The sequence below is a fragment of the Vigna umbellata genome, chromosome 1, assembly GCF_029865625.1.
Source record: "Vigna umbellata cultivar VRB3 chromosome 1, Vumbellata_1.0, whole genome shotgun sequence".
Classification (NCBI taxonomy): Eukaryota; Viridiplantae; Streptophyta; class Magnoliopsida; order Fabales; family Fabaceae; genus Vigna; species Vigna umbellata.
The window spans coordinates 17,886,801-17,914,364 of record NC_142165.1 but is presented as its reverse complement, the minus strand read 5'-3'; the positions used below and the strand labels follow the sequence as shown (position 1 = coordinate 17,914,364).

General features: G+C 32.5%; 3 protein-coding genes across 6 annotated transcripts; 2 read left to right on the top strand and 1 right to left on the bottom strand.

Annotated features, from left to right (window-relative positions):
* Positions 1-286: 286 nt before the first annotated feature.
* On the top strand, positions 287-2,042 carry LOC124825776 (uncharacterized protein At4g06744-like). The gene has a single exon (XM_047298484.2). It carries the CDS (start codon positions 399-401, stop codon positions 1,689-1,691), a length of 1,293 nt encoding a protein of 430 aa, XP_047154440.1. The 5' UTR covers positions 287-398; the 3' UTR covers positions 1,692-2,042.
* A 4,539-nt stretch (positions 2,043-6,581) lies between these two features.
* On the top strand, positions 6,582-9,337 carry LOC124825786 (uncharacterized). The gene is made up of 2 exons (XM_047298494.2): positions 6,582-7,006; positions 8,601-9,337. Exons 1-2 carry the CDS (start codon positions 6,854-6,856, stop codon positions 8,964-8,966), a joined length of 519 nt encoding a protein of 172 aa, XP_047154450.1. The 5' UTR covers positions 6,582-6,853; the 3' UTR covers positions 8,967-9,337.
* An 880-nt stretch (positions 9,338-10,217) lies between these two features.
* On the bottom strand, positions 10,218-21,015 carry LOC124825796 (kinesin-like protein KIN-4A). Of its 4 annotated transcripts, none has more exons than XM_047298506.2 (26): positions 20,672-21,015; positions 19,455-19,601; positions 19,216-19,365; positions 18,825-19,078; positions 18,131-18,312; positions 17,921-18,045; positions 17,291-17,327; positions 16,681-16,772; positions 16,459-16,566; positions 16,108-16,221; positions 15,818-15,905; positions 15,554-15,684; positions 15,211-15,309; positions 15,020-15,133; positions 14,816-14,932; positions 14,657-14,737; positions 14,248-14,319; positions 13,743-13,836; positions 13,497-13,522; positions 13,323-13,420; positions 13,144-13,242; positions 12,776-12,997; positions 11,883-12,042; positions 11,367-11,522; positions 10,968-11,292; positions 10,218-10,723 (listed from the first exon to the last, which is right to left on the bottom strand). In XM_047298506.2, exons 1-25 carry the CDS (start codon positions 20,789-20,791, stop codon positions 11,077-11,079), a joined length of 3,102 nt encoding a protein of 1,033 aa, XP_047154462.1. In that variant the 5' UTR covers positions 20,792-21,015; the 3' UTR covers positions 10,218-10,723; positions 10,968-11,076. The 4 variants fall into 4 exon arrangements, with proteins under 4 accessions (XP_047154462.1, XP_047154478.1, XP_047154485.1 ...); XM_047298522.2 differs by having other exon boundaries at positions 10,218-10,717; XM_047298529.2 differs by having other exon boundaries at positions 15,554-15,666.
* Between the last annotated feature and the right edge of the window lie 6,549 nt (positions 21,016-27,564).

Here is a 27,564-nt window from a genome sequence, read left to right as displayed (position 1 = left end):
TTATGTGATAATAAATAATAAATGTGCTTTGAGATATTTACCTAATTGAACGTAAGAGTTATGAAATACAAAAAAAAAATGATTTTTCGAATGATAATTTTTAAATAGCTTATCAAACATTTGGAATAACATAATTTGAGTGAGTATTTAATCAAATGTTTTACTTTAAATATAAATCAGTAATACAATAAATCGATTTCGTAAATATGGTGTGTGAGAATGAAATATGACGAGCATGTGACGAAACACAATTGTTTGGATTATTATCTGCCCAATGATTTTGCTTATTGAGCATTAAGTGTTTGATGAAAGTTGTCCTAATATAAGCTGCACCTCTTTCTGCCTACTTTGCTTCAAAACCAAACAAAGTGTGTAGAGTTGAGGAGAAAGCAGACAACATGAGTAGCATGCCTGCAAAATTGTTGGTCACAATTTTGTACATCTTCCTGGTGTCTCTTCCTGTGTACATGTCACCACATCATGTTAACACAGACACAAAGAATCTCAGAAGTAGTAGCAGTGGCCACAGGAGCAAAGGTACTGGTGGTGGTGGTGGCTCAGCCAAAGGTTGCAACCACAGCAACACCACCCCATGTAAAAAATCTACTACCATTCAAGCAGTTCCAGCTTCACCCCCTCTTGTTTTTGCAGACCAAAGACTTCAAGTAGTGTATCCAGTAATCCAAAAGTTCAAATCTTCCATCACTTCTGATCCTCTGGGGGTGACCAACACTTGGGTTGGATCAGACATATGCAGCTACAGAGGCTTCTACTGTGACACTCCTCCTGACAACACTTCTGCCACTGCTTTGGCCTCTGTTGACTTCAATGGTTTTCAGCTTGCTGCTTCCACCCTTGATGGCTTCATTGATAACCTCCCTGATATTGCTCTCTTCCATGCCAATTCCAACAGTTTTGGTGGCACAATCTCACCCCAAATAGCCAAACTCCCTTACCTATATGAGCTTGATGTTAGCAACAATCAGTTATCTGGTCCATTTCCCTCTGCTGTCCTGGGCATGACTGGTTTAACATTCTTGGACTTGAGGTTCAACTTTTTCTCTGGGGCAGTGCCACCACAGATATTCATACAGAACCTCCAAGTCCTTTTCATAAACAACAACATCTTCACTCAAGGGTTGCCTGATAACTTAGCCACCACTCAGATTCTCTTACTCACCTTAGCAAACAACAAGTTCATGGGTCCAATCCCAAGAAGTCTTCCCAAGGCTTTGGCCTCTCTAAGTGAAGTGTTACTACTTAACAACCAGTTAACAGGTTGTTTGCCTTATGAGATTGGTTTTCTTCAAGAGTCCACAGTGTTTGATGCTGGGAACAACCAATTGACAGGCCCTTTGCCTTTATCTTTGAGCTGTCTGCAGAAGGTGGAGGTGCTCAATTTGGGTGGTAATCTTTTGTATGGCATGGTGCCAGAAGTGGTGTGTGCAGGGTTGGTGAATTTGGTCAACTTTTCATTATCAGATAACTATTTCACACATGTGGGGCCATTCTGTAGGATGCTGATTCAGAGAGGGGTTCTTGATGTTAGCAACAATTGTATTCCTGATCTTCCCTTTCAGAGATCAGTGTTTGAGTGTGCTGAGTTCTTTGCAACACCAAGGATGTGTCCCTTCATCTGGCTTTATAGCCTCATCCCTTGTAAGCTTCCTTTTCAAAATCCCATTCCTTAGATGCTTAAGGCATTTGGGTTGCAATTCTTATTTTGTAACTCGACTTTGTGATGCTCCATCCATGTTCAAATAATTTCTGCATTTCTGCATTTGAAGGCTATCAATCAATTTGGTATCTAAGATCAGGATCAACTTGATTTCTGATTTTATTCTTATACCGTTAGGGATGAAATTTGACAGTAGAGACAATTTCAGAAACTAAGAAAAGGTGCTCCATCAACAGTAAAAGCAGAGAATCTAAATTTCCATAGAAAGGGGCTTTTTCCAAAGCACATATGGTCCTAGAATTTGTGTTAATGCAGGGATAAGCAATTGTTTGTCAGACAAAGTCACATTTGTTTTTCTCAGCTACCACACTATCTTGCTTTTTTCTTCTTTCCAATTGATGATAACATAAGTAATGGCCTGGTCCCTCATGATGCATAAAAAGGAGCTCACATGGCAAGTGAAGTAAAGACAAATCAGTGAAATTACAACATTTCATGTATGGTTTCTGAATAAATGTTAATTTATTGATACACTGCATAACTTTTGCAATCTTGTATAGCACTGATTGATCAGACAGACATTGAGACAGTTTTCTGTTCATTTTGACAAAGAAAAAGAAGAGAAAACTATGGGAAATTAACTCAACTGCTCCCATGATGAGGAATTGATAGGTAATGAATGTAGTTCAGCCATGCATGGCCATGCGTTCCAGCTCAAAAAGAGACCAACAATGCATAATTTTATTATTAACTCTGTGATATTCATCTAAACAGCCTTGTCACTAGGCACTGTTCTTGGATTTCTAAGGTTTTAAATGTCAACGGAAACATGCAAATAACCCAAGTGGGATTTCTTGGGAAACCAAATTATATTTATATATATGAAATGTGACAAAGATGAGAGTGGATTATGTTTGTGTACTACTTGACATCGGCATCAGTAAACCTCATTCAGTTTCGGCCATTTTTTAAATGATAGTGTTGGAATCATAAGACCAATCACATTATTGAACAAAAGTATATAAATAAAGATACTTTTTACATTGCAAATTAGTCTTATAGTATTAAGTTAGAGAAAAATAAAATCTTTTAAGAAAAGGTTTCCAGGGTTATCTCTAAGCAATTGAAAATGGGCATTTCTGATGCAATATGCAGAAGTCGGCTATGGTTTGTTTGTATGTTTGTGGGGTGCAAGTGATTTTGCTGCAGCACAGTAGCAGTGGAAGTGTTAGGTGAGAAGCATGGTTTTTTAAAATAGACAAAAATATTAAAGGAACCGTCCCAAAAAGACCATAACTTAACACTTTTCTTTTATGAGATGCTTATTTTTATTGATTGGGAAAAGTTTTAGGATTTGCTTTTCCACTTGGTATTCAACTTACACTGTAATACATCACTTTTCTATCTAATGTTTCTTTTTTATTCTAATTTTAAATTAATTTGGTTACTTTGTTTCCTACATATTTTTTACTTACAATTCACCAATTAAATTATAAAAATATGTAAAATTCCAAAAGTGATAATTGTGATATAGAATTTGTGTATGCATTTGAGTTACACTAACAATTTCTGTCTACACCTACAATTTCTTAAAATATCCCTAATTAATAAGGTACTTATTTGTTAATTTTTTGTTTATTGAAAATTTCTGTGCTCATTGATTACATCTCCCTTTTTCTCCTATCAGCAAACATGCATCCCTGCACCCTTCTACCCCTGTACCCCATTTCATTTGAGTGATTCTCCCTGCACCTCACAGCCTTCGTCTTGCACCTCCAAAATATATTTTAATTCCAAGTATACCCTTGTCAGAGAATATTTTTGATTTTTAAATAGTTGACTGAAGCTCTGCCGCATCTCAAACTCAAACTCTGCACCCCCTTTCAAAATCACTCCTCCCTCTTTTTGTCTCCCTCCTCCTCTGCCATTCTTCTCTCCCCCGTATCCTCTACCACCGCCCTCCCTCTTGTGCCAACGTTCGTCTGTCCTGGTTAGTACCCTTCGTGCATCTGCTTTGTTTCCTGTCATACATGCATGTGCTTCGTTGGGGTATTCAGTTCGTGTTCCTCGCCGCACACTGCTTAAACGCACGGTGCTTAAACGTCGTTCGTCACAGACTTCCGCAGTTGGGAGTGCGGTGGAGAGAAACCGCATTTCGATCTGCGGAAAGCGGCCACACTAACCGCACATGGAAGTGCGTTAGTTGTTGCCGGATTTCAAATAGATTTTGAAAGGTTTTTTAATTCTTAGGTTAGTATATTTATTTTATTAGGTTTTATTTTGATTAGCTTAGTATAATAAATTTAATTTTTTATGTTAGTATTTAAATAAAATGTTTTCTTTTAATATATTTTGAATTATTTTATTTGTTTGTTAAATTTTGTTGAATTTTTTATTTTTGAACATATTATTATTTTCGTAATATATTTTTTATTTGAAATTCGTAGCATAAAAAAGAAAAACGTGCACATATCAGAAACGCACTTTAAAGAAACATATAAAACGCACTTCGACGTGCGACGACTAGGAAATTCGAAGTGCGGTTAGGAAACATTAGATTAATTAAGTTTTGACTTTTTATTAAATGAAGGGTAAAAAAGTAAAATTGGAGGTGCAGGATGAAGGTAGTGAGGTGTAGGAAGAATCACTCATTTCATTTTGTTAATAAACTCTACACCCCAGCACCTCATTTGAATTGCACGTCTCATAATAATTTTTCCTCTTGAGTATTTTTCTTTGCCGCTCATATCAAATGAGTGTGGTGTTCAAAATTAAAGATATTTGAGAGGGTTTGTTAATGTTCCAGTGCAGCTTGGAGTGGTACATATAGGAAGCTTGACTTGCTTTGTGGTGGTATTCTTGGAGTGTTTTGTGGTGGTTCGTTGGAGCGCTTGTTCTAGTACTCTTGCTGGTTTGTGGTGGTGCCTTGGAGTGCATCTTCTTGTACTCTTAGTGGTTCATGGTGGTGCGTTGGAGTATTTGTTGTTGCTGGTTGCATTGAAATTGTTGGAGAAAGGTTAGTATTTTATGTTTGTTAATCTGCATGCAATGAACATGAATTGGATATGAAAATTCAAAAATAAACACATCGGCTATTGAGATTCGATGTTAGACAACTCGGATGTGGACATTCGATGTAAGGAGCTTCGAATATGAAAATCCGATTGACTTTTGAGATTTTATCTCAGTCATGTTTAAATTATATTCTTTATGTATGCATTAGTTAATTGTTATATTAGTTTTAATTTTTTTAATTTTATGTATGAGTTTATAATGTTTTATATAACTTTTAATTAATATAAATTAATTTCTATGCATTTTTTAAAATTAATAAAACTGTTATTTAATAAAAATAAGCTTAGATGAAGCTATCATATATGAAATGCTGAATCTATATAAATATGATGTAGATATTCGACGTCTACAATTTCAGATGTCAAAATCCAATTTTAATATGTTATATAAAAGTTAAATTATATTATTTATTTAATTTTTTTATTAGTTTATAATTATTTTTAAAATTATGTATGATTTTTTATGAGTTTATAATGTATTATATCATTTTTATTTAATATAAATTATTTTCTATGAATTTATTAGAATCAATAAAATTGTTTTTTTAATAAAAATAAGCTTAGATGAGCCTATCACATATAATAAAATTGTTTTTTTAATAAAAATAAGCTAAGATGAACCTATCACATATGAAAAGCAAAACCTATATAAATTGGATGTGAATGTCGATGCCTACATTTTGGGATCTCAAAATCCAATTAAAGTTTAATATGTTATATAAAAGTTAAATTATATTACTTATTTAATTATTTTATTAATTTATAATTATTTTTAAAATTCTGTATGATTTTTTATGAGTTTATAACGTAATAATATAATTTTTAATTAATATAAATTAATTTATATTAATTTATTAAAATTAATAAAAATAATTTAGATTAAAAAAAAAGTTTACCGTGTCTATTATGCATATCCGATTATATATATATATATATGATGTCCAAATTTTGTTTTAAATATAAATGCGAATCATATCTGATTATATATATATATATATCTTTTATTATTTTATAATTATATTTAAATTTATGTATAATTTTTATGGTTATTTATACAAGTTTTATACAAAAATTTAATAAAATCAGTTAACTTAATTTTTATAATTATTAATTTTCGTTAATATAAATAATGCATTTTAAATATTTAATCTATTTTTGACAATTAAACTAATTTATTATAAAATTAAATAATATATTATTATAAACATAATAACTTAAATTTGTAAAATAAAGTACAGAAATGCATTACAAAATAAAAGCATTTTTGTTACGAAAGAGGTAACCAGAAAAGAAAGCAAAGAAGGTACTTGGAAAATAAAGGACTTTTACTTTCTGCACATCCACAATTTTTTCGATTTCCAGATTTCGAAATAAGATTTTCATAATGGGGTTTTGTTAAAAAATTTCAAAACAGAATTTTTATAATAAAATTGTCTTCATAATACATATATTTCAGAATGACTTTTTCGAAATATCAAATGTGTTTGGAAAAGAGGTTTTTGGAATACATGAAATACATTGTGGAAAGAGTTTTCTATAATGAGTTTTATGCTGCATTTTCTATCTTCTTCTTCCTTTGTAGCAATGTGATGATAAAAGTGGTGTGATGTGGTAAAGGTTGTTTTAGTCTTTTGCTATTGTTTTGTAAATGCAGTTACTAATTGTTGGGTGTAGAAAGTAATAACCAAAAAAAGAAGGAGGTGTAATAAGAAAGGGTCCGAATCGGAAGTGAGTAAACTTTTCGGCCTAACCTAGGACTGGGCCAAACCCAAATAAAACCCGAATAAAAGATGACATCATAAATATGCTTCTTGTCGTTGCGAGTTGCGAGAAATATACAGAGCAGCAGAAAGTGCTAGAAGTAACTAGCACCGTATTTACAAGTTCTTCAGTTGCTTCTCGTATTCACAATTCATTCTCATCACACAATCAATTCTATGCCCCAATTTGCGAAGAAAAGTTTCAAAACCGACAATTTCATTAGAAATGAAATATTAATAGTTCTTTCTGTAAGAATTTAGAATCAAACTGACAGAGACACAGAATAATAGTAATTGTAATATTATTGAAGATACAGAGTAAAGAAAGAAAAAATCATAAGATGGATTCGGAAATGATGGAAGCGGAAGCAGCTTCATCGCTGTCATCTTCGCAGCAAGCATTCAGTTCCGGCCAAAACGACGTCGTTCGGGATTTGCTCACATTGGCTCGCCAACTCATCACTCAAGGCAAACCTTCCGAGGCCCTCCAAGCTGTAATGTTTTCTTCTCTTTCTCTTCTTTTTCAATTTTTCTTCCATTCTGTATCTTCTTTTGCATTCTTCACTTTGAAGATTTCATCTTTGATTCTTTTCTTTGTTAATCTGTGTTCTGTGCGGTAAATGTTCTTCGTATTTAAATTGAGTCTGAAAAAACAGGCTTTAGGGTTGGAAAGAAAACTTCCCGTGGAATGAATTACTGTTTTATAAGCTGCTAAATGAATCTAATTGAGAAAAATTAGTGAATTTTTTTCTGGGGTGGAAAAAATTAGGGATATTTTATAAGCTGGTGTTTTCCAATAAGATAGTCTCTATTTGAATTCACATTTTACAATTTGCTGCGAAGTGGTAGTTTGGTGCGAAGTTTAGCACCCGAGACCTGTAAATTACTGGTTATTGTATTTATATTTGTTGCATCATGCATTTGGAGGGGCTTTGAAATTTGATACAGGGATAACTCACTTTTCTTGTGTGTCAAAACTGTTGAAAGTTTTGCTGTAGGGTGTGTTAGATTTTATCTTAAAATCAAATCTTAAGTTTTGAGTGTCGAAGTCATATTGACCCAGTTTATGAAAAGTTTTTCACTCAGTTGTGTATGTTAGTTACTCTCCTCCTGGACTTCTGCATGGACCTTACACATTCTTGTATATTGAAAAAGACTAGTGTTAATGAAAACTTAATCTTTCTCCGTTTCGCTTCTCCCTTCAGTTTGGGTAGATTCTTCCTTCTTATTTCCTCTCACGACTCCCAATTTACCCTAAAATGCTAAGTTTACATCACCCAAATATCCATTAACATGATTTATGTGAGGTACGTTGACCAGAAACATAATTCATATCTTTTAAAAATTTCTTTGCTTGCATCATCAAATTGGAGTTCTTGTTACAGTTTAGAGTATTTAATGAATTCGTGGCTTTTCTTAATGAGAAAATTTCCTCTCCATTTCCTAATCTTTCGAGTTTTTACCTTACCAAACTTTTAGGACGGTCCATGTCGCTTCTCTTAAAATGTGTAGGTCATATTTTCATCGATGCATGATCAAACAAACACAGATCAAGTTTTCAATATTATGATGTCTTGGTGACATATGAAAGTTTTATCTTTGATTCCGATGTCTCTAAAACTTAGATAATAAAAGTGATGTGATATCAACCATTCAAGGATTCCATATGCATAGAGAATTTGCCTGTGACGTGTGAAACTTGAATCATGCTCGTAGAAAGTGCTGTATACTTGCCAAGTGTGAAAAAAAGAGCCAACATCTAAAATGGTGTTTGGTTGTTATCCGATTTCAATAGTTGAGGGTGTTAGGTTTTGTCATGTCTGTTTCACTGTAACTATAAAATGTTCCGTCGGTTTTCATTTTGTTTACTATTTTCATAGTTGCATAAAGGAAATAGTGAAAATGACAAACATGTTTTCCCACTTTCCTGTAAAATTTAGAGAACTTGAAACAAAATGATAACAATGTAATATCATTGTAAAAATAATGAAAATATATGAACTGTAAGTGAAAAACAGAAAACGAATCAAACACTCCTTAAATCTACGCATCCTTTTGGTGGTTGATATTGACCTATAACTGGAACAGGTTGTTGCAGCCATGAGGAGTAGAGGTGGTGATGAAGCTGTTTTTGAGTCCCTGCATCGTGCTAGAGAGTTGTACAGAAGTAGACTGCAAGAGAATGCTGCAGTTGATAAACTGGCTTCTTTGTTTGCGGAGTGTGCTATTGCTGAAGCTCAACCTGTAGTGATTGAAGCACCTGCTAATAACAGGACCAGCCCATCAATGACTCCAGACCCAGATGCTCATGGGACTTCCATACTGGCAGAAAGTGGCAGGATGCAAGTAGTGTTGGATGCAGTTTCTGATGGAAGCAGCTTCATTTGTTTGAAATGTGGAGGCCTTGTTAGTAACCATCGCAAAGATGAGCATTATGCATACTGGTGTTGTTGATCTCTTGGTGCTGTGGTGGTATAAGATTGGTTACCCGTCTGCCATGTTGATGCAACTTTTTTTGTGCATCTTTAAGATGGAACCGGTGGAATGAACGAACTTCTGAGTGGAGTGCCTTAAACTGTGTCCTTTGAAGACTTCAATGCTGTGAACCATACCCATACAGAGTTGTCTTCAGTAAGCTTGGGATGTCTATGTTGACTCCGATGTGTTTACTATTACTGTTTGGCCCAACAGTACCTTATGTAATCTTTACTATATATTTTTTGCGTTCACTTTGAGTTGTATGTTCGAGTAATAATAGCAAAAATAATACTTTGTTTTACCTGCACAATGATTCACAAAAATATGGACAGGGTAATTTGTTTTCACCATTTCCTTGACATTGTCTTGGACATAAATAAATCAAAAGCCATTACATCTTAAGAGTAATGATATTGATTACGATGCCTATCCTTTATGCCAAATATTCTCTTGAATTAAGATAGTTTAATTGGTTAACTCTTATAGGAAAATCTCCAAGAGCGTCCAAACAAGGGCAGCATTGTTTAAAGACCAGTAAATCTATTGGGACAAATCTCTTAGCAGTTGTATAAATGAACATCAATTAAAGTATTTTTTTATGTACTGATTTTTCATGTGCAGTTACTTACAAACAACTTCTCTTGTAGTGATTTATTTTTGTGCAATATTAGTTGTTTGAATTACTCGAGTATTCATCATATTGCTTGCGCACACACAATGCCACCAGAAAGAGGTTTTCCTTCTAAAAAATTGACCCCAGTCCAAAATCTCTCCATTACAAAGTTAATTGAAAAGATTTTTTTAACCAGAGAAGAGTTGTTTATATAACAAATGTTAGGATACAGATAAAAGTCTCATTTCGAGTAAAACAAAAGATAGTTATGGATTTATATATACACAAGATACTTTCAAGATATTTTGGTTGGAGTAGTATTAAAAACAAATCCGCACTTGGCCTAGAATGGATAAACTTATGTATGTGTTAGACTCTTTCTACAGCAAATTTGTTTTTACACACATGTACCCTTGGTCAGGTTGCTGCACTATTTTGGTTTGACTGCTCTTCGTCATGGCTCGAAAGATTCAATATCACTTCTGCATGGATTTTGATGGCAGTAAAATTTAGAAGCTAAAACATGTTACAAGATGGATATGCTGTAAATAAGTTTTTGTAAACGAGTATTCAACGTGCAGTACAAAATAAATATATTGCCTGGGATATACGAATGATTAAAAGAGGTGAAAACTGATTAAAAATTTCCTTGCTACAAACTCTGGTATGGTAAATTACAATCTCTTTCAATATAGTTAATGTTCTTTACACACAAGACCTACAGGTAAAACAGAAGAATTTCCTTCTGTTGCTTTGTGACAGAGGGAAGACTACAGTATATTTATCAACAAAAAATCAACGCCTGACAAACACGGTTACAAGTAAGAAACAGAAGACCCTCAATGCACATTTCCAAGACTCGACAAAAGAATATTTCTTTTTCTCCCCTTTCAGTGTTGGTATACACACAATATTCCAAGATAATTTGTATGGCAAGATCTTCGCAAATGCCTCCAAGCAAGCCACTATCTCCTACTCTTGATTATTTGGGAAGCCTTCGGCAACATTTTTACACACCTTACAAGATGCTCCATACGCAGCAAACAACGGATACATTTCCAACATTCGGGGTAGTATGTATAATGTTATTGTCAGCAACCCATTAATTATTACCCTGAAACTAGAAACAAGTAATGTCAGATCAATGCATCTTTATCTGGTAAAAGAAACAGAATTTTTTTGTTTAGTTACAACTAAGTCTTACATAATAATTAGCATAAAATTAACCAACAGATAAATTAAATACACGGGTGGATAAAGATACATATCAAACGACGGAAAAGGAAGAATATGATTTCAAAAGGTTGGACAGCACAGGTGTTGGTTTGAAGATGTTGTGTAAAATAAATATAGAAGGTAATTACCTGCACCTAGATTTTGGTTTTTTCCAATGCCTTATGTCTAGGATTATTCTTGTAGGTTAAAAAATGAACTGAGCCAACAGCAAATGGATGATCACCACAGCATTCAGATTCACATGACATATGGCAAAGCCTGTGGACGTGGCCTTGCTCTCATGATTGTCTCATCGCTGTGTCGAATCAATTCAGAAAGTCTCCATGGCTTCTGCCACTTCCATTTGAATTGCAGTAGCCACTGATGGTGGCTTCTTTTCCACCTCCATAGCTTGCCAGAACTTTGTCCTACAATTGCTAGTTTTTTCATTGACAGCTGCCCGATGGGTACCATCTGCATTGACAGCAAATCTCCATCGAAGCCCAATGAAAATGAGTATAAATTTAACATAAATGGAGAATAAATACCCTTCTACTCTGATCTATAAAGGTTGCTGATTCCTTCACTTGGCCATTAGTGATGCCCGGCATATATTTGCGCTGTTTTTGTACTGGCACAGATTCCGGAGATAAATGTTCCTTTGTGTCGTCTGCACAGTGTTTCAATGAATTTGGAGAGTTTCCCTGTTTGCAGAGAGCGATGATAATTAACAACTGAAATGAAGGTTGTGCATTGTTGATAATTACAATGATTCACAAAATTAAAAGATATCCATCAAAAGTCAGTCACAAATATAACATGAAGACAATAATAGACAAATTCCTCATTAAAGGAGATAATCACTATAAAGCTATATAAAACCATAGAACCATAAGCTTTTTATGATTTAAGTGAGAAGACAGCCAATTTCTTCTGTTTACAAGCCTAACTTCTGTCTAAAACAAGCCACAAATCTGACCTTTTCAGCAGCAGCACTACAGCTATTTTTATTTTTTAAATTCTTAGTTGTTTTTAGCATGAATCTTAAGTAGATAAGATCTTACAGAAATTGGCGTAGCCAATGTGGCAATAGCTTGCTCTCTCACTCTTAGTTCCTTCTCAGCTTCCTTTCTCTTGATTTCACTTTGCCGTAATAGACCTACAAGTTCTTTGATTTGATCTTTCATTTCCCTGATCTCAGTGTCCTTCTCCCACAGTTGGCACCTGTAGTTAGCATCTAACACTTCAATTTTCCACAGTATAGAAAAGATTGTCATATGGAACGCAGTAAAACAAGTGATTGTATATTGTAATTTAACTTGACCAATATTCATGTACATTCCACTCATTTTGTAGTTTTATGTAAAATAAATCACACCTCACTTGTCAAATATTCTGAGCAGGAAAGAGAAAAGACCATAGACCATTCAAAACAACTATTTTCCTGCTAGTTTATTGCTTATCAAGATCTTGTAAAAATCATGTTAATCAAGATCAAAGTATCAAACCAGCAACAAGATTCCAGGAGCTAAGGGAATCATGTAATTAAAGGCATAATTTCCATTCTATCTAGTAAATATTTAGTGTAAGAGAATCATCGAATTAGGAAGATAACAGAGCCAGATATACATGTCAAAAAGAAAAAACTCACATAAACGGTATACCGTTAAAAGTTTTTTGTATGTGCATCTTGGAGTTTACTTCCTCTATCTCTGCTTCATTCCATTAATAAAAGAAGAGGACATAATATGGAAAATTTTCTAGTGTTTTACATGAATTACTGATCGTTGAAGGAAAAGGCTTTTGTTGTTTTTTTTTTTCACATGAATTACTGATCGTAGTGTTTGATGATAAATCAGATGTGAACAAAAAACATGCAAATTTTGGCCACTGACTAATGTACAGTTCTCATCTTTGAGAGATAAAATATTGAAAGTGTTTAGGTTAAGCAAAGCACCTAGCATCTCCAACAGAATTGAACAAATATTGAAGCAAATTCTTGGCTTCTCCCATTGAGCGCAGCTGGTTCCAGCGTCCACGGTTGGTGAAGGCCCTTTCGCGTTCTTCTGCCTCAGAAAGTTGAGAAGCCATTGCCACAAGTGAATTAGATGATATGCTCAACATGCTCTCAAGTGAAGCTATTCTGGCCATTCTTGCATTTGGTGGCATGGAGGATGCTCTGAGAATAATGACAGGTGTTAACAACATCCATGAAGAGAGAAATAGTTCTTTTATATTGGATGTGTTACCATTTGGAAGAGCCAAAAAAACTACAAAACTAACCAAAAAGATTTAAATTTAATAACATTTATTTAAGAATCAGACCTAGCAAATCCATTCTTTCCTCTTGGAGGACTGAGACCCTTGGCAGCAAACCCGTTTACTTGCTTTAGCATGGCCAACTCCTCCGCAAGGGCAGCTCGCCTGTAGCAATATCACGATATTAAAAGTTATATTACAGATCAATCAGAAAGAAGAATAATTTAGGGTTATAAGTTGCATACACTTGACTTTGCTTCTCATATTCAAATCGAACTTCATGCTCTTTAACCATGACTTCCAGCTCTTGATCAAGCCACCGTTGTAAGGGCTTCTCATTGCTCTAAAGAATAAACTCAAACTTACTTTATAACTGGAATAGATAATCAAGCAAATTAAAGGAGATGAAAGTTTATTACCTGTCCATTCGTTCCACTTCCGTTCACTGGAAAATGAAATATAATTAGAATTTGATAACAGTAAAAGGGAAGAATTATTGCACTTAAATCCCCATAACTAAAAGAGAAATTTCCTATACTCAAAGGCATTTTAAAAGAATATGTCTATCAGAAATGACCTGATAAACTTTTCCATGTCTCATGTAAGACATGCCAAATTGCAAATCATTAAAAATGAGCATATTCTTTGCTAAAGGCAAATCATACCCAAAGTGTCTCGGCTGGAAGATTTACGAGCTTCAAGCAACTCCTTTAACCTTTTGGTGGCCATTGCAGCTTCTTCAGTCTTCCTCTGGAGGACCTAAGAAAAATAGTTGTTAAATATAACAATTCATTATAAAAAGTATCATTCTTGACAACTACAAAAGTAAAAAACAGCATTGATGGTTATACACGTTGTGTAGCAAGAACATAAAATAAAACAAATGCAATAAGGAGGATTTCATTTTCATTTGGCTTTTTAAAACCTCATCATAGAACACTGTTTTAGTTCCACGCATGAGCATGAGTGAATATTAATCACTAAAGAGTGTCTAAATAATGAAGGTATCATTCGTTCTATATTCATTAATATTCCACATAGTTATGCACTAGTGATTAAACTTCTTAACCCAACAATAATAACCTGTACGACTAATCTTGATAAGCAAGCAAGCAAGACAATATTAATAAGTAAAACAAGGCTGTCATCAAACAACTTGTCAATACTCACCATTTTCTGGCGCTGATTCAATGCTTGCAGCTTATGCCGTTCAAACTCATTTCTCCTTCCTTCCTTCTTTAACTGTATTTGCAAACATATATTTAATACAAAATCATAGAACATAAATGAAGTACAGGTGAGTAAATCATGTTTAAGAGATTGATTAGTCATGATCAACCATCACACTGCCTACCTCTTGAATTCGAGGTCATTAAAAAGCTTGGAGCAGCACACACCATTCTCAAACCATAAATTAAATATTATTTCATGTTTACGTTTTCACAAAGAAAGATTCAACTGATATTTAAGTAATATTTCGTTTAGGAAAAATATTAATTGGAAAAATTTCTCTACCATACAATAAAGGTGAGGTAAAGGACATATTAAATAAAAAATAAAAAAGAGAAGCTCGACATACTTGCAAGAGCTCTTTTTCTCTAGAAGCCTTCCATTGTCGAAACTGTTCAGCCTCTTGTTTTATCCTATGTTGCAGTTGAACCTGCAAGCATTGTTCAGTGTATAATAGAGAGTCTATTGGTTGATTCAAACTAAGGTATGACAAAGTACAAAGGTCAACCTTCTGGGCCTTTATGGATTGTATTTCATCTTGCAATCGCTTCGCTGCTTCATCACTTTTTTGCTTTTGCTTCAGAAGCTGGACCTGACTCTCCTGTTTCTTCTTCAGATCAAGAATCTAGCATCAAATATTTTGAAATTACATTAGCAATCTAGAATTGTTCGAATTCAAATCTTTTAAATAAAAACAGAACAGACTCTTCACCTGGGCTTCAAGTGTTTTCAGTTTTTGGGCATGGATATCCTCTGATCTCTGCATTTGTCCATCAGAATTGGCAGCAAGATTTTCAACTTCGGCCAAAAGACGATCCCTCTCTCGCTGCATATAAATGAGGTGCATAGATTAATATGAATTTTGTGTAGGAGCAAAATAACTTTGCAGAACTGCTATTGAACCTGAACAACTCTTTTCTCATCCTCCAGTTCCACTATCTTCTTTCCAAAGTGCTGCTTGAGTGCTTCAGCATCAGATATTCCAAAAAGCTTCATCTCAGACTGTAAACATCAATCCCAATTCGTACATTAATATCAAAAGAGAGAAGAAAACCATTCAATGCTTCTATCATGATTATTATTTGAATTTGAATCAATCATCAGAGTTAAATACTTCTTGCAGATAATCTAATCAAATTACATGACAGAAGTTACCCCTTATTTCAGTTGATTTAAATGTTATCATTTATTGATGCATAATATGTCACTGTGTGTATAATTAATTATACATAAGCAATGTTATAACCTCTTTTTGCTCCAAGCGTTTATTCAATTCATGTAACTCTCTATCCATACTATTTTGCAGAAGAGTATGCTCCCACTCTTTTGCTACTTCTTCAATTTCCCTTGAATCGCCTGCTAAATTGCAACCCGGATCTAGAAGTTTAACAATCATACTTGGTTAAATTTAAGAAGAGGTAGACAGTGTTAAAGAACAGGATGAAGCAAGTTGCAGCTTCAAAATTGACAATATTAATGATATTAAATTCTGGCCAAAGAAGATACTGACCTGTTGTTTCACTCATTGGATAATCAATGTTTTTTATAGGTAAGCCCCTTTTAAGACCATCAGCCTTTGCATTACATGTGCTATTATCCTGAAAATGAAAATTTTAAAATCAATGTACAGCCTTAACAGGTATTATCCTGAATTTGCTTTTGCTCATGGCTATGATAACTGAAACAATTTGAAGTAGTGGAACGCAAATACCAAGATGAAAGCACAGATTTAGACACTGAAAATTAGGGGGGAAATTATTGAGTCAAAGAAGATTATCAACGGAAGAATCAGAGGCATACATAAGCATCCTTTTCAAATTGTTCTACAACAGAGCATCTACTGCGGTATTCATGAAGTTCACAACGAAGATCCTCATTAGCTGCTTCAAGCCAAGAAATCCTTTCCTTGAGGACCTAATTAATCAATTATAAAATGATTATATATTAGAACTGCATGTACAACGAAGCCCAGCACCCAGGTCTAGTTAAAGATAGTACTTTTTTCTTTTAAGAAACCAATATGACGAGCATTGATTGGTCTCCAACTGTGCATCATAAATTATGCTCAGTCAATGTTACCACTCTCCCATCATAGGAACTAAATTAAAATTAATGCAAGACATTGTCACAGATTTAACACAAACAAACTACCTGAATTTCCTCGGAAGAGCCACCAGAGCGAGCACAAAGTTCTGCTTGCAAATACTCTAGTTGTTGTCGCATTTTTAGCATTTCATTGGACATGGGATCTCTATTGACCTATGGAAGAATAAACCAAAGATGAGCATCAGTGTCTATTGCAAAGGCAACCAATGATTATCTCAATTTTGTGACATGGAAGAAAAGGGACATCAAGGTGATGCAGAGACTTACAACAGGCTTGTTTTGGATGTTGCGTGCACGATTTGCATACTTCAAAGTGTTAAGGGTTTCCTCAGCATTAATATCAGCAGGACTTATGCAGGCTGGGACAGAAATATTTTTCAAGTAAGAAGACAAATTATAAAGTTAACATCAGGGACCAAAATACTTCTTTAGTAAGAAGAGAAGTCATAAATTTAACAACAGTTTCTCTAAGGTGCACCCTGCAAAGATGGGGCAGGGAACTAGAACACATAGTACAGCATTTTAATACTTGTCATCAATCATTTAGGATAAACTGAGAAGTTACCAGAGGTTCAAATTTTCTTAAATGCATTCCCAGAGATTGGAAGAAGTACTTGAAAATACAAAATCCACACACTCCGAACTTCTACGCATTAACTAAGCCATATTTTAATTGGTTTCTAATATTTCTTCCTTGGTGCTTACTTTCACCCATAACAAAGACGCAACTGAGTTTATGAACTTGAATATCGAATGCAGGAAGAAATTAGAAAAAATCATACAAAATATTAAGCATGCGCTCCATGACTATTAGAAATGTTTGTCTGGAGAGGGAAAAATAAAATTGATTGGAATAGACTCAGGGAAAACTGCCAACCTATCATAACAGTTCTGCTGTTACCGCCAAGTGAATCCTGCAAAACAATTTTACTTCATCCATAAATAAGAGATAAAAAATAATTAAATTAAAAATCAAAGAAAGAAAACTTGAATATAAAATCATATAAGCATGTTTCCTATTTTATTTGTTTTTCTTGGTTAATTAATATGAGGGTCCCTAAACTGTTTGGTAATTTTCAAATAGGTCTCCGAACTATTTTTTTAATTTGGTCCTTGATCATGTGAATTTTTTCGAACTGACTCCCTAGGTTTATTAAAACTTCTATAAATTGTATTTTCTGGTGATTTCAAGCAATCATAAATAACTAAACCTAGAGACCTGACACCTAATCTTTTAGTTCGGGGCCCAAATAAAAAAAGTGTTTAGGGATCACTTTGAAAATTCACAAATAACTCGGGCCCACTTAGTAATTTAACCTTTTTTGTTCTTATACAATGATATTTGTTTCTTTTGTTCTAGGAAACAGTAACTATAAAAATTAATCATAAATTGAAGTTCAACAGATTTTGGCATGAAGGTCTGTGTGGAAAAATAAATCAAATGCATAACTGGACACTGTATATTTTGTTAGATTTTTTAGTCAACGTTCAAATATAGATCTCGAACCTGCAAAAGCCTAGTTAGTTTACTGTCCCGATAAGGAACATGAACTCCTTCTTTTCTCTTCTTTTCATCACCAAGTGCACTAATAACATTACCAAGTGCTAGAAGACCTTTGTTAATGTGAACTCCTGTTTGAAAGAAACATATTAATAGAGAATTCATAATGATCAGAAGCAAGTTTAGAAGATAATAGTGAAAATGTCACTGCCTAACCTTCCTTAAAACGCAGACCATCAGACCCTGTTCTTTTAGCTCGTTCTGATCCAGCAAGATCTACCAAGTGCAACTTGGCACAGAGATATTCTTCATTCATTGTATCATTTAAACTGATCTCACCAGGACTATTGAACTTCCGCATTTGCTCTAAAGTGATGGTGAAGATAGCATGTGAACGACTGGTTGGACACATACAGAAGAAGCATAAGTAAGAGAAGAGCACTCCAGAAAAATAAATATAACAGCATTTTGACGCGCAGCGTCAAACCGTGAGGACTGAATTGATTCCATCAGGTAAATTTCAGGATGATTCATTTGCAAAATCATTAGAAGTGCAGCTGACTGCAAGAACCCTTATAAATTGCAATGCCAAAAATTTCGTTTATTAGTCATTCCCTTAGCTACCAAGAAATACAACATATTCGATATGGAGCTGCTTAAAAAGAAACAATTGAAAGCTCAGATTGATTTAAGCCATGGGAAGAGTTTAAAACCAACAAGTAATTACACACCATGTCTTCTGTTAGCCCTTGCTTTATAATCTAAATGTCACTGTACAGGTCATGCTGCGATGATATTTTTCAAGCATATTTATCAAAAATTAGTTGAGGAATCCAAAAAAGAGACAACAAATATTGCATCAGAAATGAATTTACGCACTTAAAAGATGAGAAGGAAAGGTATAAGCAACCTGGATTGGTTATTCATATTTGTGCTCCCAGTTGCTCTACTCAATGATCCTTGTTCTAGGCAAGCAGCCATTTCTTTTAGAGTTGTAACACTGACTTCAGTAGATCCTGCTAGAGTAATGACTCCATTTGATGACTCACGAATTTGTATCGGTGGTTTCCCAGGAATAGTCACTTTCCCTGCATGTCCATTTGCAGTTTCTGGTTTGTTCATAGATGATGGGTCCAGCAAGTCTCTTACTTCTTCTTTTAGAATCTTTGAACAATTAAAATTCTTTGTTAGATGCTTAATCTAAACAATTTCACAAATATGAAAATTTTAATTTCAGACATTAAAGCAGAATTTAACTTTGGAAACCTAGGCTGTAGACCTTATCAAAACTATCAACTGACCTCTATAAAGGAAACATGCAACTGAAATTCGATCTGATGTTTTAAGGTCTTGATTTTGTCAAACAAGGAACTCATGACTAGAGGTATTATACCCTCTTGGCAACCATCTTTAAAGCCAGTTCCCATGGTGTAAGTTTTCCCCGAACCTGTCTGCAATGGAGTGAAAATGTCACATACTAAAGAGGAACAAGTGTAATGTTATGGTTTGTAACTTGTATTTCCTTTAGCAGTAACTATACCTGACCATATGCGAGAACAGTAGCATTATATCCTTGGAACAAACCATCGACAAGGGAAGCAACACATTCATCGAACATGGCAGATGAGGGAGACCCAGTGCTCCCATAAACATGATCAAATGTAAAGGAATGGGCACCAATTTGTACCTGTATCATAGTCACAGTAGCATAAAATTCGACCGAAAGTTACTTAAGGATACTACTGCACTACACTATCAGAGAGGGAGCATAAAACCAAATCATGTTTATCCATGCATTAAGTCTACACAGAAAAATATGCGGTATGATAATTTTCCTTAAGGTGAGAGTATCAGTAATACTTATGAACCTTGGAGATAGAAAACATGTACAGATATGAAATATGTTCGTCACTTTGGCCTACTACTACTAAAAAAGATGAAGTCAGCTGTTAGATCCTTACCAAATACTGAAGTAGAAAATTGACGTAATTCGAAAGTGGTTTCTTACTGATGTACAAAGTGATCCATAGTCTAAATGATACCAAGAAACCAAAGAACTGCTTTAATTCACTAACACTACCACATCATTTACAACGCGCTCACATCTCTAGAAAAAACCATTCAGCCAACGAGCTTGTAGCTCAATTGACCAGCTTGCAGTCTCAAAAACCGGAGGTTCAAGCTTCCACTGTCTCATCGTTCCCCGTTTTTATCAAGATGTTCACACTTCAAATCACCAATGTAAAATGTAACCAGAAAAACAAAACACACACACACACACACAAATAAGGATACGGGTTTTAGGATTCCATTAATAACTAAGTTCACAAATAATGTTTCGCAACCAACAGGAGTGGTCTAGCAGAAGGAACAACTCTCCCATAACGTGACAAACCATGGGTCGAATGCTACTGAAAGAGGTGTCACAATTGGTGCCTTAGAGTGTTTAAACAAGATTGACTCAGATTTTTCAAAACCGAGCCGGTTCGAAAAATGTGCTTGTGAAGCCCGAAATAGAAAGAGGCAAAACAAACATCCCAATCAAGCAAGAATTATAATCAGATCATAAAAGCAATTCCAAAATGTCAAACTCTCTCTAAATGAATTCTGCAAAGCAAACTCGGATCCAGATCTCCGCTTGCTAGATTCACCAATTCTTGAAAAGGCAAAGGAAAGCAAACAATGCAAGCAAACAAGTTGAAGCTGTTGCTTATGATTACACAGTGATTAGTGACACATTGCGTTGAGTATATGCACCTGAGGCTTCCCTGGAACGACGCTCACGCAATCCTTGCATCCCTGAACCTTCTCCTCGCCGATGAGCGGTCGCACGTGGACCGCCACCTTCACGCAACAATCCTCACCTGCTTCCACCATCACAAAAAACAAACGAAACACCAAACACACCTCAACTGAGAGTAGTGCGTGGTGTCGTTGAGCTGAATGCGAAAGAGATCAATTCAGTCTTTCAATTCAATTCAATTGGCTCTTTCACGCATTGTGTTCATTCGCGCATTGTGTGCGGAGAACAGAGAAAAAGAAAGAAAAAGAAAGCCTGTTGTTGTAGTTGTCTTTGTTGTGTTGATGCAGTGAGTGAGTAGAACAGGAGCAAGAGAGAGAGTAGTTATAGTTGGAGGAGGAGAGAGAGAGGAAAGGGTAGTTTGGGAAATGCAAACTGAGGTATTGGAGGTAACTGTAAGGACAACAACCATTATCATTTCCCCTTTCCCTTCTCTACCTTTTTCCTACAACTCCTATTTCCCATTTTACCCCTCTCTTTTTCACAACGGCCACCTGCTTCACCATAAAAACCTCTAACTCTTGCTTAATTGCCACTTTACCCTCAGCAATTTATTTTTCTTTTTCTTTAAAAAAACATTTACTTCCATACAAATTTAGGCACCAAAATAATGTATTCTTCCTGTTTGATGAATCAGATTAGATAATTGATGAAAAATTAAATCAATAAATTTGGATTTTAAATTTAATTTAATCTTAAAATTGATTTTTAAAATAAAATTTATATTTATTTATATATTCTAAATTTATTTTATTTCTAGTTAACGTGTATCAAACATTAAAAAGCACTACATCTAACCTAATTACTTATACAGAAAAAGTGAAAGATGGAAATGCTATGATGAAGCTGGCAGCATCAGAATGGTGTATATGTAAGGTATCTATGATTTATAATTTTGTGAAATTGTTGTTTATGAATTTGTTCAGCTTTAGAGAGGGAAAGGTGTGTGGAATGAAAATTTTAGAAGAAGAAGAGGTAGAAAAGAAAAAGGAATAACAGAGACAACGCAGAAAACCACGTGATTGAGCATTATGGGAGGGAGTCAGGGAAGCTTTGAAGCTACACCGTCCTTATCACACACGTTCACATTTCATAGGTGCCATACCACTTTTCATGCTATCTTCACCAACACATTCCTTTCCTTTCTCATATGCTAGTGCTTTGTAACCCAATATATGTCACTTCCCATGCAAGATTTTTTCCTTTTAATGCTACTAAAATTCCATTCCTAATTTTAACATTCCAGTTTCTCAACACAAGACACTAAAAATATTCTTATCAATAAATCGTGAGCTAATTTCTCAGCCTAATATATTCTGCAACCCCAACAATTACCAACGATTTTATGAAATCTCTGCAAATAGACAATTTTGTTGAAAATCCTCCCAAATGGTCGTAGTTAAATAAACCGATTTCTGAAGTACCTTCACAAATAGTGGTAGTTATAAACAAAATCATCGAAAATGTTTATCGACAGTAATTTTTCCTGCGGTTTTGTCAACTGCAAAAAAATTATTTATCAGGAGTTAAAATTACCAGAAATATAGAAAAAAAAATTCTAATAAAATCATTTATTTTTTGTAGTCATAGTTATACGGTTTTTATGACAATTATTTTAAAAGTCAACCTAGTAAACATGATATTTTATGATTGAATAAACTATAATGAAAGAAAAATCACATTGTTAAAATTCATACAGTTGAAATCTAATGATTAAACGAGAGTTTAAGGCTAAAAGAGAATAGAGTAAAAGAGACCCACTTTGTCTCCACTGGACATATCCAGCTGGTTGCACTCTAACTTCACATGCAAATGCAACATAGTTTCCATGATATGGTGGTACCCATCTCTTTTAATATATATTATGTTCGTTGCCCTTTAAATTGTACACTTTAGTTTTTTTAATTACTTTTTATAACATGTTTTAATGACTTTTATGCAAAAACCTTTTATATTTACACTCTATAATCATATATATGTAGTTAAAGTTGAATAGTTTTCACTTGAAGGAGGTCAATTCATTTCTCGAAATTTTACTATATTTAAGTTAATTTCACAAGTTTGTAGCAATATATTTATCATCTCTATTTTGGGAGATAGTTTTTAACCACATTTGGACAATTAGAGCTATCTGTTTGTTTAATATCTCACCTCGAATACTAGTAATAGGGTTTTCATGAAATTAAATTAGGATGTGAATTTTATTTTACAACTTATTTTACATGGATTAGTGATAAGTGACGAGCAAATATTACTTTACATACCGTGAAAAATATCAATATACTTGTTCATGCAAGTTATGGGAAAATTTCTGAATTGAATGATTTAAGTGAATTGTCCAAATTAACTTTTTTTTTTGGTTTTAAATTGTGAAATTCAAAAATACACTTTGGATGATTTAATCTGAAATATTTTTTTAACTGTGCAGCCCATAAATACATTATTCAATATTGTATAATTTTAAATTATGTTTTTTTTTTCAAATTAATCGATCTAAAACTAACTTTTTTATTTCCTTTTTAAATTATTAAATTTGGAAATCTATTTTTTTTTTGGGTAATGATGAAGGGTGAAAAAAAAATGAATGTATGCTATATTTGTTAACAAGTTAACATCTTTAATACCTCTACCACCACTTCACCATACATAGGAAAAATGAGAATTAAAACAAAAATTAGGGTGTGTAAGAGAAAAATATGGAATTGCATGATAGATAATATGATTTTTGGTTTTAGAAAAACATAATAGAAACCCTTTCAGGAAATAAAAGAAATAAGAACTTATATTCAACTCATAATTTGCCAAAACATGTGTTTTGAGGAAGAGAAATAAAAACTCGGATATGTTTGAAAAACTTTTTTATAACCATTTTTTTAGAGAGGAAAATAAGAAAAAAAAGGTTTTTTATAGGAATTTGAAAAACTTTGTATATTTATAGGAATTATTTCATTTATTTTATTTTTTATTGTACATAAAATAATTTTTAGTTTATATAAACTTTAGTTTATGTTCTTTTTTAGAATTTTTTATGAACAGGTTCAAACAAAATTACAAAATCTAAATACTGTTATGTAATGGGACAGTATAATGTAAATATGTGGGGTTCTTTTTTATCTTTCTTTATCTTGTTCATTAAATGAAGTTGAAAAGTTAAAAAATAGTTTTGTTTTGTACGATAAAATAACTTTATCATATTTTCTAAATTTTCCATTTGAGTATCATTATTAATTTGTTTTCAAAAAGGATTTTGAAAAATATTATAGAAAAGATAATCAACCTTGTGCATACTAGTATCCAATAATTTAGTGTGATATAATAATATTTGTTTTATGCATACATAAAACATGATTTCAAATTCCAATTTATGAGATCATGTTTTTCTTGTTATTATATGGCATTTAAGATGCTTTCATTTGGTATATTGAGTAATTTTATTATTATTTTATGCTTAAAACAATAATAAAAGAAACAAATATTTATAATATACGTGAAAATGTCAACGTTTTTAATTTAGAAATGCATACGTCAACCTTATACAACTATCCTAATAATTAGTATAAGTAGGAATATAATCTTATTTAGTGTAACTACTTCAACGTTCTTCCAAGTAACAATATATTTCACTATCTTATATAGTTAAGTGTTCAAGAAAATCAAAACTAAAAAAAAAGTTTGATATTAAATATATAAGACACTTTTAAAATTTTTTACTGGAGATCATGTTGATTAGTGATAAGATTTATGGGTGTATTTCATTTTACAAATCGATTTTATAGAGTTGAATTAATCTTAAAATTTATTTCTCAATATGATATTACAATCGAGAGTAAAAACCTATCATAACCAAATTTATTGTTGATTAGACTTATTATTATTTCATTTGCTATCACAAAATTTGTAGTTTATTAGATTATCTATTAACGTTTAGTCTTACGTTTAAAATATACATACGTAAAGATGTGTTGGAGATAAATTTGGATTTTCTCCTCAAAGTTTTTGTAGGTTGTTCCACTGTTTTGCTTCAAAATACACTGATAGCACTAATTTTGATTTTGATGTTTCAAAATATATTAGAAAATATTTTTTTAAAGTACCAACATTAGTAACATGAGTGTATATGTAGTGTTCAATAGAGTACAATACCAAAAAACTGAGTCGAGATTTTCTATTGGTTTTTTTAATACTGTCATCTACTAAACATTAAAATACACTGATATTGGTACTTTAAAAGTATTTTTAATATATTTTAATACATTAAAATCAGTATTAATAAGTGTAGCTTGAAGGCACAAAAAAAATGAATAGAAAAACTCTAAAAAAATCCAAATTCCAAAAAATCCAACAAAGAATCTGGGCACGATGGAGATCTTATTTAACTCAATAACATTAATAAAATCCAAAACACAAAATTTCGTAATCTTTACACACCTAATGCTATGTCAACCTCGTCATGCAATAACACCAAGGACTTGGTACTCAGGATACGAATTTCGAAGTTATTATTAACAAGAAATAACATTTTTAAGTACAAACAAGTATTTGGTAATTTTTCATAAATATTATTTTTATCAAGGTACAAATTCTAAAGTAAAATTTGTGTATTTTAAGAAAATAAAATATCAAAATCAATTTTATGGGTGAGGGGATATTCTAATTTCGAACAATTATTCTAATACTGGATTCCCGATGAGAGGAGATAATACAAAGGACTCTATCGATCAAATTTAGAAAGATTATAAAGATAGTAATAAATATGGTTTGAAATTCTATATTAAATATATTTATAATCCTAAAACTTCAAATTAAAATTTTTTATTATTTCAAACGTCTATATATTTCATTTCAAAACTTAAAAAAAAATTATTTCATATATTAAACGATATTCAGACTGATATTTAAGTTGTAAAGTATAAACTTAATAAATAATTTAAATATTAATATGAAATGTTATTCAAAATATTAATATGAAATATTATTCAATATGCTAAAAAATTAACGAAGTTAAATTAGGAGAACAATATATATTATAAAATAAGTTTATAACATCTTTCAATGTTAGTTCAGAAAAGAGTTAACATTAAAAATAACTAATGATTTTTTTGTAAATTAAATGAAGGGTTTGATGTAAGACACGAAGGAGGGTTAACCTCGAATCACATTTACACGTTTGTTTGGATAGATGCCAAAGTCATATGACTTTTAAACATTTACAAAAATCAGCTGGATGTGAATGTTCTCAAAGAGTTTCACGTTTTAGACATTAGATTATTGGAGAGTTTATGTCTAATGATGTTTAAAACATTAAAAAAAACTATTTAACCATATATATATATATATATATATATATATATATATATATATATATAATTAAATTTTGTGTTTTATAAACATATTTAAATATAAAAGTATTTAATTAATATCTTTAACTAAATAAATATATTTTTACATATTCTATAACTAAAATTATTAATAAAATTCTAAATAATTATATTACTATATATTTGTCTATTTCAAATTTCACAATAAAATGATTTTAATTTTACTATTTTACATTTATAATATGTTCATGTAAAAGGGTGAGCGTATGAGCTACATAAGAAAATTTCGATAGATTGAAAATACTACCTCGACGTGTTAAAATAATGATGAAGATTCACCCAATTTGATATTATGATCTGAAAATATTGTATAATGATGTGATAACGTAATATATATTTTTTAATTAATTATAATATTTACCTTGTTTTCTTAAATATCTTATTTATCTTTTAATATTTGAAAAAAAAGTGAATTATTTTTTCATTAACATTAGTTAAGGTTTTTTATATCAAATGCTATTATTATTTTTTATTGACATTGGTTTGAGTATATGATAAAAGCTAGGATTCTTTTGGTATACATAAATTATATTAATTCATATGGTATATTTCTTTTTAATGTTTCTAGCAATTATTTTTTTATAATATTATTTTGTGTTCGTAGTTTATTAGTTTTGTTTTTATTTTAATTGAAAAATCTTTTGTCTAATATTAACTAAGATTGTTATTTTATCAAATTAACTTTAATCGATGTCAATTTAAATACATATAGTCAATATCAACTGAAAATAATTTTAATCACTAATTAAAAAAGATTTTTTTTAACAAATAACACAATTTGAAATTAAACTATTTTAAATTAAAATGTATTTAAATGACTTGTAAAATTTAAAATTCTTTATCTAAAAATTAGGTAAATTTAAACCTTCATCTATATTAAATATATTAAATGTTTCTGTTTTATCATTAATGCTTTTGTAATTTCTGTTCATAAAACAATAATCTAGTTTTAGGGTTCTTGTTTTAGGAGTTTTTAGTTTTCTGTTAAGATTTCTTCTTGTGTAATAAATACTCACCGGAACCCTATATAATAGGGATTCCAGTGCTTCTTTTCAATAATGAAACACACAGAACAATCACTATTTTTTACTCAATAAAGCAGAATAATCCGATTATCTCTTACCTCTGTTATCACGCTTCACCATCTTGGCATCTATCTTGCCTTTTCTTCATTCCAGCGCCACCACCGTAAGCTTTGCCGGAGCACCATAAAGATCGCCCTTTTTCCTTTCTCTCTCGCACGAAGACTAGCGCGTCTCACCTAACTTCTAACTTACAGAAGCTTCGAGTGAGGACTTTGTCTCACGCTGCTGGGCCACAAAATTTGGGCCTCGGTCTTTCCGACACTGGGCCTATGTTTTTCATTATGGTACCAGAGTAGGTCCTGGACCTGTTCTAACTCTATTTTCCGCTGCACATACTTCTTCTTCTTGCCCTTATCTTGGTGTTAATCTTTTCTTTAATCCTTTCTT